The following is a 17,171-nucleotide window of genomic DNA, read 5'->3' as shown; positions in this document are numbered from 1 at the left end:
ACATCTCACAATTAGACACAGTGGCCATGTCAACTCTAGAAACAAAGTTGAAATGTTAAAATATGTAAAAATCCTAGTGTAGACAAAGTTGTTTTAACAAGAAGTTAGCTGGTAGAGGTTATTTCAATGATAGTTAATGCATATTAGGGAACACATTCAAGAGCATACCTTTTGCCCCTGGTGAAAACATGATCAGTATGTAGCACCAAAAATGCACAAGTCTGAGCTCAGGAACAAGTTACAGAGAGTATAACTTAACCTAATTAAAGAATAGTACTTAGGAAAGGACTTGAGACTGCACTAGTTATAAAAGTCTCAGAGGGGTAGCCATGTGAGGCTATTGTCTACACAGCAGCATTATTTTGGCATAATGTTGAAATGGTGTCAAGCTGGAGGACTTACTCTGACTCCTGTAACCCTCATTTTACGAGGAGCAAGGGAAGTTGAAGGAAGAATGCTCTAACCCGGACTTCCTATTGTGTAGACAGCATCAAAAGCCAAAATAAGCTATTTTGTCTTAAGCTACACAATTGACATAGCTCAAGATGTGTAGCTTAATTTGCTTTAGCCCTGCTGTGTAGACATGCCTTTAGTCTGTAACTTTAAAAATGAGTAGTCCTGTGGCACATTAGAGACTAACAAGAATATACCTATAGTATCATGAGTTTTCGTGGGCAAAACCCACTTCTTCGGAAGATCATCTCATCTAAAGAAGTGGGTTTTGCCCATGAAAGCTCATGGTACTATAGAATAGATATATTGTTGTTAGTCTCTAATATGCCATAGGGCTACTTGTTTTTGTACTAGTTATATGCATAATGTTTTTTCCATTGGTTTAAAAAAATAGTGTAGGGAAAGCTCTTTATTCCAGCAGACATAGGTATAAGAAGATCCCATGCCTGGAAATTGAAGCTGGACAAATATGTACTAAAAATAACACCGTTTTTAAAATGTGAGGGTAATTGGCCATTGAAACAACGTATCTAGAGATGTAATGTTGCTCTTTCAGTTAAGGTGTTTAAATTAAGATTGATTTCCTTTCTAAAATTTATGTTCTGATTCAGCAGAAGTTATGTGCTCGATGCAGAACTTACTGAGTGAAATTCTATTCCATAACAATTTGTATGTTATGAAAGAAGTCAGGCTACATAATGATCCTCTCTCTTGGCCTTAAAGTCTATGAATTTGTGGGGAAGGGTATATTGTTTATGTTTGTACAGTGAAGGCTCCTGACTATACAAATAAATAAGAGTGAAATCAGGATGTAATATGCACACAAATCCAAAACCAAACAGGATGTCCTATGATAAAGATATGCCTAAAAGACTTGGTTGTACCATGAGGATAAAGACTGCTGTTCAGCAAATGAGAAATACAGGTGTTCCTAGGCTATCAGACTGCATATGAATATAGTGAACACACTCAAAATAGGATTTTTTTCATCTTAAATAGTTTTATTTGCATTTTTATTAAACTCAACTAAGAAGATGTTCAAATATCATCTTTAGTATTTAAAATAATATATTTAAAATAAAAAATAAAATCTCTTCCTTGTCAGCTTTGATATCCAGTTTGAGATGAAGCTACATCAGTTACATAGACCATATACCAGCTGTTTTATTTCTACTGTGTATTCATTGAGTCTTTATATCACTAGCTTTAGAATCCTGCTGCTTCCAGAATTATTTTTTTCTGGAAAAAAAAAACAACCTAGAGAAGAAAAGTTGATGAGAAAAATAAAGCTTGAAGCTCACTGTCATTGACGTCAAGGCCGGCAGTTATAGGTGGAATGGAAAACATTTATATCCCAATTTACTCAACACTACAGTAATGGCTATTGATCTCTGTGAGCAGAATAAGGGATATATAAAATTATCTTGATCAAAGTGTTTCTGGGAATCTCCTCCTTTTTGCTGACCCAGGCACAGTCTGACACCACATACCCAGCAGTCTGTCTTTCTTTTGTCTCTCTCCCTCACTCTATTTTATTTGACACTTGACCTTGTCTCTCCTCAGCTTTTTTCTCCATCTCCCTCCCCACCCCTCCATTCACTTCCTTTTCTGTCTCTGCGATTGATATGGTACATTGGCAAGGTAAATATGTAAAAATAATCAGAATTCACGGGCTGTAGCATACAGTGCATTCTTGTGCCTACTATGGGGACAGAGGCATACAATTGCTGTGCAGTCTGACTGGCTGAGAAATTCTACTTTCAAAGTAATAAAAGCTCAAGTGACCTGTCTCTGGCTGAAATATATTAGCCCCCAGTGCATTCGGAATTCTAATGTGGCATCTTTGGTGGAAGGCACTATAATGGTCAACCTTTTAATGACTGCTATAGCAGCAATTGAAAAGACAGGCCTGCTAAGGAAGATATGCATTCATTCTTTATTACTTCCACCTCATTAATGAAATCCTGTTAATCCTTCAGTGAGGTGACATTTCAGAAGGTAAAGGTCTGGTTTAGTATAAGGATACTTAGAGCTTTACAGACAAATATAAATACAAAACTATTTGAAGAGTCCAAAGCATAATTTTTATATTTCATAGGATCTTGATCAGGATAAAGTTCTGGGGTAGTACAGCATCAGACATACAGCTCCTTATAAAAGGCCTCCAGGCACAGAATTGTATACATGTGTACCTGTGCAGGGTGCTTCCCCCATAGTCTTTAGGTATAAACATGCTCTAGCCTTCTTATTAAGGCGTTTGTCCTGATTATGTTGATTTCCTAGCACAGTTTTCCCAGGGCTCAGAGAAGGCAGCAGAGTAAGGAGCTGCATCTAGACTGGCAAGATTTTGTGCAAAAGCGTCCGCTTTTGTGCAAAATCTTGCCACATGTCTACACTGGCCGCGAGTGTTTGTGCAAGAACACTGACTTTGTATTGTACAAACTCAGTGGTTCTTGTGCAAATACTCCGACGCTCCCGCTCAGGGATAAGCCCTCTTCCACAAGTATTCTTGTGCAAGAGGGCCAGTGTAGACAGCCAAGTTAATTTCTTGCACAAGAAAGCCCGATGGCTAAAATGGCCATCAGAGCTTTCTTGCGCAAGTGAGCGTCTACACTGGCACGGATGCTTATGCGCAAAAGATGGCTTTTGCGCAAAAGCATCCGTGCCAGTGTAGATGCTCTCTTGGGCAAATACTTTTAACGGAAAAACTTTTCCGTTAAAAGTATGTGCGCAAAATCTTGCCTGTCTAGATGCAGCCAGGTGTATACAAGCACTCCCTCCCCACTCGTTTTGTTTTTCCCAAACAGCTCACCAGCGCCCACTAGCCCAGGTTTTGGTAACTTTGCACTGGGGTGCCCTGGCCGTGGGGAAGCCCCCAGCAGGAAGCTAGCCCACAAGTGCAGCTGGACGCCAAAGAAAGATCAACCACGTTTTGGTCCTCCCTCCCCCCCCCCCCCAGGCAAGCTGACACTCCCCTGCCCGAAGCATAGGAAGCTCCCCCCCCCCCCCGCCCTTTTCCCACCGGCAAAGGCACCTGCTTTGGAGGCCACTTGGCCAAAAGGCAGCACGGCACGTGTCACTGCCGGGAATAACTCCCGCCGTGTGTGTGAGAGAGAGGGGTGGGGGTGGGGGTGGGGGTAACCCCCCCCCGCCGGCAGCGGTGCAGCGAGACGTTCTGTCCAGGAGCTGTCCATGAGCTCACCCGCTCGCTAGAATAATCCCGGCGCTCGCGCTGCCCCCGCCCCTCTCACGCGCGCACCCAGGCTCGGAGCCCGCAGGCAGACCGGCTGCTGCAGCAGAAGCCGCCCCGGCGCGGAGCCCGAGCGGAGGCAGCGCCGCACTGCCGCTGACTTTCCCCCGCAAGGTCATGCACTGAGCGGCGTCCAGCCCCTGCCACCCACCGCTGCAGTGTGTGCACCGGGCCCCGAGGGCAGCCAGGGGCGGCGGAGGGAGGCGAGAGCAGCGGGGCTCTGGGATGAGCAGAGCTCTCGCCTGTCCTTGGCGCCGGCAGAGGAGAGGCCGGGAAGAGGCTGCGGCGGTCGCAGGCGGACACCGGGCAGCAGGGCTGGCGAGAGCAAAGTGACAGCCAGAAGGAGCCCAGGAGCAGGAAGATGGCTTCCCCCACCTCTCCCGGCCCGGGAGGCGGGCCCTCTCCCCCCGCCAGCCAAGCACGCATTCGCCAGGTGGGTGCACCCTGCAGAGGGCACATCGCATGGGAGTTGACACACCTGCCTCACAGCACCCTGCATGGGACTTGACACACACCCACCTCACAGCACCCGCTGTCTGGCACTGACACATCCCCTGCACAACAGACTGCATGGGGCTGACACACCTGCCTCACAACACACTGCATCGGACTGAGCAACACCGTCTCACAACAACCACTGCTTGTCACTGACACACCCGCTGCACAACAAACTGCATGGGGCCGACACACATCTGCCTCACAACACCTACTGCCTGGCACTGACACACCTGCCTCGCAACACGCTGTATAGGACTAAGCAACACCGCCTCACAATACCCACTGCCTGGCATTGACACACAACAGCACCACATCCGCTGCATGGCACTGACACACAGCCACAGAAAACCCGCTCCCTTTCATTGCCACACACTACACTGCATGGCATTGGCCCAATAACACATTGTAATAACAGCCTGGCACACGCTGACTTGCTACCACACAATACACACATTGCAAGGCATTGGCTCACAGCACAGTTTGTGTGGAATGCATAAGGCAGAGTAATGTACACTCCCCATATACCCCAAACACACACCCACTTCACTATGACACACACAGCAGACATACGCCTGTCTGACAAGGAGAGCACTGAAACAAATACCATAGCTGACACAAACACCACGTGTGTTAAAACATCACAGACAAAGCATGCGTCATTCATCTCATACATAGAAGATACAGCACAGGAGAGATGCCACATAACCGGGAAGAATCAAAGACATCCCATATGCCACAAATGTCAAGATGTTGTATGACAGACAAACACCCCCCCACCCTGCCTCTCTTTCTGTCTCTCTGTTTAGCATTATGTTGTAGAGGAATGCAGGTTTCTGTTTGCTCTGTGCCATGTAAGAAGGGCTGAAGCCATCTGGTATAGTTGGGGTGTTTAAGAGCTGTGTGGCTATGCTGATCTGAAGAAGCATTGATGACAGGCAGGGTAGCACAGAGGCCGGTATGCGTGTAGGCGTGAGTGTGACCTTTCTTGGCTGTGTCATTATTATGCTCTGACAGTACGGGGTGGGGGGGTGGCAAAGGAGGCCTTGACAAAAGAGGCAGGCTGAGGAGTTTCCCTCTGTTACCAGCACAGCTAGGATTGAGCTTTAGAAAATGAAGTGGGGATATGTGAGGAGAGGACATGACAGATGTTTTCCCCCCTGTGGGTCATAGTTTCAGTTGTGGAGAAAGGAGAGAGAGGGGAAATACAAGGTCAACATGGAAAAGTTATGATAACATCTAGAAATACTCTCAAAGCATTATGCTCACCTTTAGTTTATTCCACATCAGGACCTCCAAGGTCTGACTCATGAAGGGGGTAGGACTCCCAGTCCCTTGGTTATGCTTGTTTGGCAACAGTTAACTCAAAGAAATTAAGGGGTTGTTGCTCTATCTTAATGTAACCTAATTAAGTTTTGGTGACAGTACTATGCTGTGCTGAGTCTTTCTTCTGATTGTCCTCCTGTTGCCTCTCTCAGTTGCTTCTGTTTATTTTGAGGTGCTGTGTCAAGTGCAAAGATAACATACCTGTATGAACAATGAGTACTCCTGTGGCACCTTAGAGACTAACAAACATGTGTGTATATATATTAGTATCATGAGCATCTGTATGGTTGAAGTCTAATAAATATGCTCCTCTCTGGTGATATGCACTACATTGTTAAAAATTAATTCAGTTGTAGAAAGCAAGGTCCTATATTTTGATGACGCTCAGTGTTAGGGAGACCTGGTAATTACATTCCTGTTATGTTTAAACAAAACCTAACTGTTGTACTGAATGTATATTTCTGGTATTCACATGGCAAGTATTTGTAAACCTGGTAATACATAGTAAATAAATACATAGAAAATAGAAAGCGGGACCCTGGATGCTACTGAATTACATTAGAATTATTACATAAAACACATGCACCTTTCTCATCCTTGTTTACCATTAATGTAGAACCTCTCAGTGAGCTAGAATGATGTCATTTTGTGAACACTGATGGTGAGGGAGTAAAAAATCACCAAAGTTTCACTGAGTTTTGAACAAAGGCAGAAGGACTGAAAGGTAAAGCACTGAACGAAAATAGTTAAATATTAATCTGTTGACACATCTCTCCTTCCCTCTTCACATTCTAATATATAAATATACAGACAAACCTATTTTGAATACTATCTAGATGTGCATGTCACGGGTATACACATACACAAATGATAAATAGCCATACATGTATATACAATCTTGTGTATACACACATACATTCATTGAATTATATCTGATGTCAAGATTAATGCAGTTACATTAAAACAATTTGCATAACAGTAGCTCTGCATCAACAGATATTTTAGGGGATGTTACTATTGTGGTTGAGATGTTTATTGAAGCACATGAATAAAAATCAATTTCCTGTTTTTTGTAACATTCTTTCACCTCTTTGCAAAAAAACCAAACCAAAACAAAAAAAAACCCCATACCTGTAAATTGCAGTGACTGGTGCATTAATTTACATTTTGATTTTTGGAATTGTTTTTTAAGAGTTATTTTTCATTCTCTACCTGGTCTGGTCTTTGTCCACTCAAGTAGAACAGAAATACTGCTCAACTTCTGACTGCAGGGAACTGAAGTGTTTCTGCTCTGCAAGTGTTTTTGAACATACTAGAAATAGAATAGATAATAATGAGTATGTCCTGTCCAGTTCTGAAATGTTTGGCTTGCTTTTAATACTAGAACTTCAAAAGTAGCATGATTAAGATGTTAAAATTAAAAACTGTTTAAAAAAGTTTTCTTGGTAAGTAACCAAATGAGTGTGTCATATATATCTTCTTCTTCATCTTCGTTTTCTTCTGACAAAGTGGCCATATTGTTAATGGGGGAATCTTAGCATTTGGAGTTCGGATAATCATCCAAACTTCTGGACTAGTTAAACCTATTATACATTGAAAAGTCAGGCTGGAAATCTTGGGCAACAAGGCTTTTGTGTGCGATTTTAGGACACATTTGCATCTGTTCCCAGCTGGAAATACCAATAGAATGGTTTCCCCCCCCAAAAGTTTTGGCACTTCCTGTTCCTTCCCAGCTGGAAACTGAAAGGGAGGAAGAAAGTGTCTGGGCTTTTATAGTTTAATCTGAGTTTGAGTTTAGAAGTGAGCAAAGTGAATAGGGGACTTTCCTGAATTCATTTGACCTTCCCTAAACAGTGATATCAGCAAAGACACAGAGTATTAGGACAAAATATAGTTACAGTAAAGAGATAGTAAGGACCTGACCTGGAAGAAATCAGGTCCCAAACCTAAACACTAAGAATCTGAGAAATTAGTCCATCGAGAAGCTTGTAGCTTTATGTGCTTATCATTTATGCAATATGTTTATTTGAACAAGCTATGCAGAATAACCCCTTGTAAGTGATTGGGAGCCACTATGGTGACTCACCTCAATAGAAATCTGATGTGATCCTCGTGTACATTTCAAGCATCTGGTGCATTTCTTAGATCTATGGTCAGCATCCAAGTCATGAATATTACTTGAATATTACATTCCCAGTTATTTATTTTTAATAGCAAACAGTTGGGGATTGCTGTTGCCATAACTCATGAAGGGACGGGAAAAAGAGAAGCCATTCTAGAGTCAGTGGATTGCTCTCTACATGGTAATATTAAACACAGAGATAATATTGCATTCCATCCACTAGATTTATTATCCCAGGAAAGTAATGTAAAATAAAAGTGGGAAATGAGACAAATACCATAGGCTTAACTGGATGTTATGTGTGCTCCAGTGTCTTTTGGAGTATTCCCTGGGTGTAAGAGTGTAGAATGCAAAGTCCTAATAGAATGTAAATTCCTGTATCATAACCTCTCCCTGACTATTGGCAAAGGGCACATCTAGGGTAAGAAGAGTATGGCTGGTGTGTCTACATCCTGACTGTCCTTGCTTACCAGAGAGGCTTTTGGGGGTCAGAAGCAACCAAAGGTAAAGGAAAACAGTCTTCTTTAACTATTGACTTGTCAGATACAGATTTAATGACAAATTGAAAATTTCATTTTTGTGCGCATATCTTTATTTTATTATTTTAGAAACACTTATTATCATAACTTATTATCATAATTTATTACCGTGATTTACTGTTACCTAGTGGTCAGTTTGTTAGCTGCCATAGTTATTTGTAATTTAAAATCAAGGACTTTTTAGCATTCTGAATTAGCTTTTCATTATGGTATTTATTCTGCAATGAACATGACACAATGACTCAGCATTCTGAATTAATATGTAAGGATAGAATAAAATAACTGAAAGGGACTTTGAGAGGTCATTAAGTACAATCCCTTGCACTCATGGCAGTGCTAAGTACCATCTATCTAGACCAGCGGTTCCCAACCTTTTCCATATGGGGACCCATTTTGACAATTCAGGAAGACTTGGTGACCCAGGGCAATTCAAAAAACGTGTGAATGGCTCCTTAAGAGCCACCTAGGGAGACACCTGACAACCCTTTTGAAATGTAATGGCGACCCATATTTGGGTCGGACCCACAGGTTGGGAAACCCTGATCTAGACCATCCCTGACAGATGTTTATCTCTAAGGGTATGTCTACACTACCCTCCTAGTTCGAACTAGGAGGGTAATGTATGCATACCGCACTTGCTAATGAAGCCCGGGATTTGAATTTCCCGGGCTTCATTAGCATAAGCGGGGAGCCGCCATTTTTAAATCCCCGCTGCTTCGAACCCCGTGTAGCGCGGCTACACGGGGCTCGAACTAGGTAGTTCGGACTAGGGTGCCTATTCCGAACTACCGGTACACCTCGTTTCACGAGGAGTAACGGTAGTTCGGAATAGGACCCTAGTCTGAACTACCTAGTTCGAGCCCCGTGTAGCCGCGCTACACGGGGTTCGAAGCAGTGGGGATTTAAAAATGGCGGCTCCCCGCTTATGCTAATGAAGCCCGGGAAATTCAAATCCCGGGCTTCATTAGCAAGTGCGGTATGCATACATTACCCCGCTAGTTCGAACTAGCGGGGTAGTGTAGACATACCCTAAGGATGGAGAGTCTACAACCTCCCTAGGCAATTTATTTCAGTGTTTAGTCATGCTGACAGTAAGGAAGTTTTTCCTAACGTCCAACCTAAACTTCCTTGGATGTGATTTAAGCCATTACTTCTTGCCCTATCACTGAAGGTAAAGGAGAATAATTTTTCTCCCTTCTCCTTGTAATAAGATTTTAGGTACTTGAAAACTGTTATAATGTCCCCTCTCAGTCTTCTCCTTTCCAGAACATGAGAAAAGAAACAAAACCATTTATTTCAGTCTTGCCTCATAGGTCATGTTTTTAGACCTTTAATGATTTTTTGTTGCTCTTCTATGGACCTTTTCCAATTTGTCCTCATCTTTCCGGAAATGTGGCACCCAGAGCTGGACTCAATACTTCAGTAGAGGTCTAATCATCACTAGGGATGTTAAAATGTGTTTAATTAAGTAACTGAAATTATGAAAATGTATGCAGTTACATCGTTACATGCATGGAAGCAGTCCGCTCACTGGGAGTTGGTGCGCGAGGTGTGGCGAGCTGGCTTTTAAGATGGCTCCCTATACATACCGGTTCCCACCAGCCCCTCCTCCTGTGTTGCCTCTGATACAACCCAAAATGAAGTTTTCTTTTTTTGCAACAGTGTCACATTGTTGACTCATGTTTAGCTTGTGGTTCACTGTTAGGATTACCAGGTAGATCCCTCCCCCCAAAATGGACACACTTGATTGTGGGTGGGGCGGGGGGAGAGACCAGCCGGGAGGGGGGCAGGGGTGGCCGGGAGGAAGGGGAGCGGGAGGCAGGGCTGGCGGGGGGGGCGGGGAGTCCGGGGCCATGGGGCTGGATGGGAGGAGGGCGGGATGGAGGAAGGGGGGTGGGAAGCAGAGCTGTCGGGATCGGGGGCTGGGGGCTGGACGGGAGGAAGGGGGACTGGAGGAAGGGGAGCAGGAAGCAGAGCTGAGGGAGGTATCGGGGGTCGGGGGGCTAGACGGGAGATGGGGTGCTGGAGGAAGGGGAGCAGGAAGCAGAGCTGGCGGGAGGGGTGTGCAGCCACTGGCCGTAGCCGGAGTCTAACAGACCGAGTCCCCAGCAGGCATTCCCTCTAGTTGCTACTAGAAGCCGGGCAGGGGGAGTGGCTGGGAGTACCGGCCCCCACTTCACCCGGCTTTTGCACATGACCACAGGGCTCCCAGCGCCAATCATGGCCCCGCCTCCCAGTTGCTTCCCCGGCTTCCATCTGGCGCCCAGCTGGAAATTCAGAAAATATTGGACATGTGCAAAGTCTGGTATTTGCTGAATTTTTCTACCAGACAGAGGGTGCAAATACCGGACTGTCCGGTAGAAAACCGGACACCTGGCGACCCTACTCACTGTGACTCCTCAATCCCTTTCTGCAGTACTCTTTTCTAGGCTGTCATTTCCCATTTTGTATGTGTGAAACTGATTGTTCCTTCCTAAATGTAGTACTCATGGAATTTCAGTCTGTTTATCTCACACTATTTCTCCAGTTTGTCTGGATAATTTTGAATTATAATTCTATCCTCCAAAACACTTGCAACCCCTCCAAAACACTTGCAACCCCTCCAAAACACTTGCAACCCCTCCCCTCCACCCATCTGCAAACTTTATTATATATTTTAGATAATTTGTCTGTCCTTCTGCCTGTCTGTTCAAGAACTCCTCCTAAAAGGCAAGAACTAAGACTACCATATTTGGTATGTAGCTTCCTTTTATCATAACTTAAAGCAAGGTAATGGGTTGGTTACGCCAGGAAAATGGGATAATGGGATGTGCCTGGAATGGGATTGCTTCTCATAAAATGGAATGGGAACACACACACACACACACACACACACACACACACACACACACACACACACACACACACACACACACACACACACACACACACACACACACCCAGGGGATATGGGATGGAAAACGGACAGTGTATCTACAATATATTTGAGAGATTCTGTCTATCCTGCAGTCAGGGGACATGCACCCTTCCCTGGGCTGTGCTTGTTGGAGCTGCAGTGGCCATGGAGATGCACTTCTCACCTGGTCCCAACCTGCTGTGGTGAGAGAGAGATGGTGTAGTCCTTTCTCCCAGGGACTCTGCATACTGAACCCCCTCATCCTCAGTCCCACCCCAGAGCAATGATTAAATGAAGAAACTCAAAAATTAATTGTGTTAAGGACCCGAGCAATGCTGGGTACATCATCTACTAAGTGCATAAATATGAATAATGAAAGAAGTATTTGGTGGCTACAAATGCCTTAAATGTTTAATATACATTTTGTCTAGAATTATGTTTAGAATTATTTTTAATTGCACTTAGAAAGGAGCCACTGAGCAGTCATGTTCTGATCTTTGGTATTTGTTATTTTGATTTCTAAGCTGCAAAGAAACATTGCAATATACTGGATGCCTCTCACAAACATTTGTGGGTACATATACAAAGCAATAAGCCCCAAGATGAAATCAAATAACCTACCTGCAGCTAAAAGTATTGACTATCCTTATGCTAAAACTGTTAAAAGTCCCACACCATCACAGTTCTCACATCTCTTTAGAAGGGAGGGAGAAGAGAGGGCTTGCCGATAAACTCAGGATGTTACAAACCAAGTGTATACATTAGCTAGAATCCATTATACTGATTGCATTTTGATGTAATATGTTATCACAATAATATTTATAATTATTGGGTCACTGCCTGAAACCCATCTACATGCAAACCTCCTACAGCCTTGGGGCAGTGAACTCTGCTGGAGTGAGTGTATTATTTGCATTTGCTATCTGTGGTCCTGATTCAGCCAGGCAAGTGCTTTTCCTTAATCACGTGAATGATCCCACTCGAGTTTTGTTTAAAAGACAAAGGCCCTGCCTCCTGAGGTCAGTGTATTTATCATATAAAGCTTAAGAAATTACTGCATGTTAAACAAACCTCTTGAAAATTACACCTTTTCATAATGCAGTGTTTTGGAATATACAAGAGAAAAAAATATAAAAGCCTAGGTAAATATAAAATTTGTCATGCAGATCTTAATTATAATTTCACATTTGTCTTCAGCACCCAACATCTGGTGAAAACAAAGCAATGTGAAAATAATACCTTAAGTACTGTATTACCGAGATGTTGGCCTCTTCCTCTAGTGCAGTGGTCTGCGAAACCACTTTGAAAAACCTGTTAACTGGATGTGCTGGTTTCTTTACTTACTTGCCATGGGGAGCCATGGGAAGCAGTGGCTTGGCCCACGCCACTTCCCGCAGCTCCCCATGGCTGCAAACAATGAAACGGAGCCAATAGGCGCTGTGAGACTCCATGGTCACAGTGTCAATAAGTGAACAAACCAGCACGGCCAGTTAACAGGTTTCTCAATGTGATTTTGTGGACCACTTTCAGAAACACTGTTCTAGTGTATCCACATTTAGAAGGTTCCTTTTACAGATCTTCAACTGCCTTTCAAAAGATGTCCCAGAATCTTTCCCCCTGGCTCTGGAATCTGCACAAGTGACACCACAGAGATACTATCTGCATTGTCCCCTGTAGCAACCCGCGTCCCCACAGTGTAAAAGCACTCTTTAAAATCCTGATCCAACCAAGTTCTTTGGCATGTGCATATTGTCAGTCATGAAGAGGCCCCATGACTTCAGTGGAACTCCTCACATGCTTAAAGTTTGTTGGAACAGGGACTAAAATGATGGCTCCTGAAACAGAAGTTGTCTTCACAGACAGGAAATCTGAGGAATGATCCATAAGTACTAAGGGGGTGGGCAAAGATCATATTAAGATTCAGTTAAGGCTGGGAAGATTGAAGAGGAGTTTCCTCTGTTATTTTCAGATTCAAGTTTTTTAAGAAAGAGAAACAAATAGGAAACAGCTCTTCCTTACTATCTTCCAGGACCTGTTCATAATCCATAAGAAGTGTGGACTGCCTAATTTATTAGCAGGAAAAGACATATAGGCTACGTCTACACTGGCCCCTTTTCCGGAAGGGGCATGTAAATTTCACCAGTCGTCGTAGGGAAATCCGCGGGGGATTTAAATATCCCCCGCGGCATTTAAATAAAAATGTCCGCCGCTTTTTTCCGGCTTTTAAAAAAGCCGGAAAAGAGCGTCTACACTGGCCCCGATCCTCCGGAAAAAGTGCCCTTTTCCTGAGGGTCTTATTCCTACTTCAAAGGGCACTCAGGAAAAGGGCACTTATTCCTTATTCCTCAGGAAAAGGGCACTTTTTCCGGAGGATCGGGGCCAGTGTAGACGCTCTTTTCCGGCTTTTTTAAAAGCCGGAAAAAAGCGGCGGACATTTTTATTTAAATGCCGCGGGGGATATTTAAATCCCCCGCGGATTTCCCTACGACGACTGGTGAAATTTACATGCCCCTTCCGGAAAAGGGGCCAGTGTAGACGAGCCCATAATTTATAGTGCAGTTTAAGTTTAAGGGAGAAAAATGTAGTGTATGTTTAAAGAGAAACTGACTAGCAATACCAGACGGTGAAAATACAATCAAACATTCTTTTCAGTGGCACTATTTAACTGTTCCGTCAAGAGACCAAAGAATAATCATGGGTATAGTTGGTGGAACATCCTCTTATCAGTGTTGTTGATTCTCTGGAGCATTGACATTTTAGCTGATGACTTTTGTTGCATTCTATAGGAGCAAATAAAAACAAACCCAAAGCAAGAAGCAAAGGTGTCAAGATCTATTATATAGTGTGACAAATTCAGCATGCAGGTGAGATAGAGCTAATCAGCAATAGAAATGAAATCAGTGTAAGAGATGGGTCAGGAAGAGGTTTTCCTATCTAATGAAAATGTTTGAAATTTCAAAGATTTTTCAATGGCATATCAGGATTAACTCAACACCTTTCAAAATATTTAATTAAAAATAGAAAGAAAGAGGCCCTAGAATACTCAGCTGGGATGTGGGAGAACAAGGTTTAATTTGTTGCTCTAAATCAGGCAGACGTGGGTTTGTACATCCCGAGGGCATGTCTACACAGCAAAGTTATTTCGAAATAACAGCCCTTATTTCAAAATAACTTTCCTAGCATCTACACAGCCAAACCGCTATTTCAAAATAAGTGCTGTGTAGACACTTATTTCTAAATAGGGGGCCTCCAGCCTTCCTAGGGTGCCCTGGTGGCCACTCGAGCCTCAACCAAGAACACTCCTCTCCCTCCCCTCCTCTCCGGAGCCCTTAAAGAGATTGACTCTGGCCACAGTGCCTGTGCGAGCTCCAAGCCTGCCAGCCCAGAGCCAGCAGTCACTGCCCCTGGCCCAGTGGCCCCAAAACATGAGCCAGCAAGCCATGGGCAGCCAGCCCTCCACTGCTCCCCAGGAGCAGTCTGACAGCTCCCAGGAGCCTTGCCTCCAACGTCCATGATCTCCGCACTAGATGGAGGAATGCAGCCGTCTATGGCAGGATAGCTGACAGCCTGGCCACCAAAGGCCACATGTGAACCCAGGAGCAATCAAGTTGGTCTGGCGAAACCCTCAACCCTGAGCCCTGAGCTTCCCCTCCCCCTTCTTCCCCTTGCTTCCTCCTTCCAGCTCCCTCCTCCAGGTTTCCTCCTCCCCTCTCCTACCCTCTCTTTTCCCCTCTTCCACTTTCTTTCCCCAGTCTCACCAGAGTTTCATTCCCTCCCCCCCCCAGTTTTGTTAAATAAAGAGAGTTTGTGTTCATGAAAATACGTGTATTTTATTTGACATCAGGAAAGGGGGTTAGGGAGTGGTAAGTGGAAGGATATGAGGGAGGAATGAGGCACAAGCCCCCAGTGGGGCAGACCATGGAGGCTCTTAGTGCTCCTCAGGGTGGAAGCTCTCCCGCAGGGCCTCCGGATAGTGACAGCCTCCCGATGGACCTCCCGGATAGCAGCCTGCAGAAAGTGCAACCAGGCTCGCAGCAATGCGTCCAAGAGAAACACCAGAGTGTCCAGGGCAGCTCTGGCTCCATGTTGCAGAGTGTTGTGGTGTCCCAAGTGAGAGCAACCAGAGCACGCAGAGACAAACAAGGTAGACAAACAAGCAGGAAAACCTGAGAACTGGCTGTCCAGGGGGGTTCCTTTAAGAACAGACCTCAAATAGCCTCAGGCAGCAGCCCCACACAGTAAGTCCTGACATGGTGCCCTGCCGGAACTGGCCTTAAATGTGATTCAGAGTCCACTCAGTGTGAACGCACTATTTTGAAATAGCATTCTGCTATTTCGAAATGCATTTTGTGTGTAGACGTGTTATTTCGAAATAAGCTATTTCAAAATACTGTAACCATTTTGAATTAAGATATTTCAAAATAACACGGTAGTATAGACATACCCTAGCTGAATGCCTTAACCTCTGGGGTGGATCTCTATCTCATTTTGACCAGAAATTCTATTCTGGACATGAGAAACCTTCCTCACAATAGGGTTGTCTGAACTGATCAGTTCCCATGAAGTTTTGATTTTGACAAAAAAAAATTTTGGTAAAAAAAAATGCAACTAGTTCTAGTCAGCAAATAATTCTAGTCTATGCCACCTAGGAATGTAGAAGACAGTCACCAAGGGTCTGTCTAGACTACAGGGTTTTGTTGACAAAAGTGGACATCTAAACTGATTGGTTTAGTATCTGTTGACAAAAGCCTGTAGTCTAGACTACCCCAGTAGGAGAATCAAATAAGCAGCTGTGATCTGTGAAATCCTTCTGCTCAGAAGGTCTCTCTATGTTCTTCCTTCTTTTTCAGTAGTCCTATTTTGGTACCTGTAGGTTTTTTTTAATTTTTAAATTAAATGTATTTTTAAATTTACTACTCTTTAAGGATTCCAGGTTGAGAGCCCTGGAGAAGATGGTATTCTCTCTCTACACAGAACAGGTACAGCCAGCCAGGCAGTAGTTATGAAAGTTTCCTTACACTGCCATGCCATTTTTGCTTTCAGCCCTGTAGGGGCTCAGTTCTGAGAGTGAAAGATAGGTGGGAGTTCATGGTAATTTCTCTGGCATTGCTAGTAAGAGTGAAAAGAGCATGAATGGCTTTTGTGATGTGTTAAGTCAGTGTCCTGAAATAACCAAACATATTTCCTGTAGGGGAACATATAGCAATCATATAGTAACAGTGCTTGCTCACTGCTAAACTGGGCTGGATTTAAATGTGTGATGCAGAGGTGAAAGATTCTTTAGTCCATTAATAGTCTCCAATTCAATTTATCAGCCTGTGTAACTGGGCTGTCTGCTGAGGAATTTCCTATGAATCTATCCCTTTGCCTCCAGCGCAGTAGAAGAGCTCTCTCACAGCAGCTATCATTGCAGCCTTGTGGGTTTTGTTTAGACTAAGATTTAAGGTATGAGGTTAGCATGTGCTACCTAACACATGTTAAAATGTTCTGAATGTCTAGTGTAGACAAAGTATACTGTCTTTAACACATGCTAAGATGACTGGAACCTGGTGGGGAGACTGGTAGCATATATGGATGTACACAGCTGTCTTGTCTACACTGAATTATTAACTGGTCATCTGAAGAAGTGGGCTGCGCCATGAAGTTCATGATACTATCTACATGTTTTGTTAGTCTTTAAAGTGCTACCAGACTATTTGTTGTTTATAAACAGGGCTCGACAAATAGTGTAATCTACTCGCCCATGGCACGGAGCGTTCTGCGCATGCGCAGAATGATCTGCATATGTGCAGAGCTCAGAACTGTGCAGCTGGTGAGTGGGGCTCTCTGCCGCTCAGAGAGCCCTGTTTATTAACATGTGTTAGCTAGAACATGTTAGTAACTTAAATCCTAATTTAGACAAATCCATGTCTCCTCTGGTCCCTACAAATCCCTTTCTAGGGAGGAAAGTGACTGGATCTACCACCCCTACTTCAAATCTCCACTCCATGCTGGGAGTCATCCCACAGTTTTTTTAGGGATTCAGCTGAGGTCCATATCAGCTTTTGCTAGGGAAAATCCTCTCCTTTCCTTGTGCAAGCAGAGGATCCT

General features: G+C 44.0%; 1 protein-coding gene across 2 annotated transcripts in view; it reads left to right on the top strand.

Moving 5' to 3' along the window:
• The first annotated feature begins 3,651 nt into the window (after nucleotides 1-3,651).
• ANK2 (ankyrin 2) overlaps nucleotides 3,652-17,171 on the top strand; it is a 592,965-nt gene continuing 579,445 nt past the window's right edge. For both annotated transcript variants that reach the window (XM_075929759.2, XM_075929766.2), the window contains exon 1: nucleotides 3,652-4,136. In XM_075929759.2, the coding sequence (XP_075785874.2) occupies nucleotides 4,065-4,136 (72 nt within the window). In that variant the 5' untranslated portion in view covers nucleotides 3,652-4,064. The remainder of the gene's footprint in view (nucleotides 4,137-17,171) is intronic.

The sequence above is a fragment of the Pelodiscus sinensis genome, chromosome 4 (assembly GCF_052426305.1).
Source record: "Pelodiscus sinensis isolate ZL-2025 chromosome 4, ASM5242630v1, whole genome shotgun sequence".
In the NCBI taxonomy this organism is placed as follows: domain Eukaryota; kingdom Metazoa; phylum Chordata; order Testudines; family Trionychidae; genus Pelodiscus; species Pelodiscus sinensis.
The sequence above is the reverse complement of the archived record's forward strand: the minus strand, read 5'-3'. Positions and strand labels throughout refer to the sequence as shown.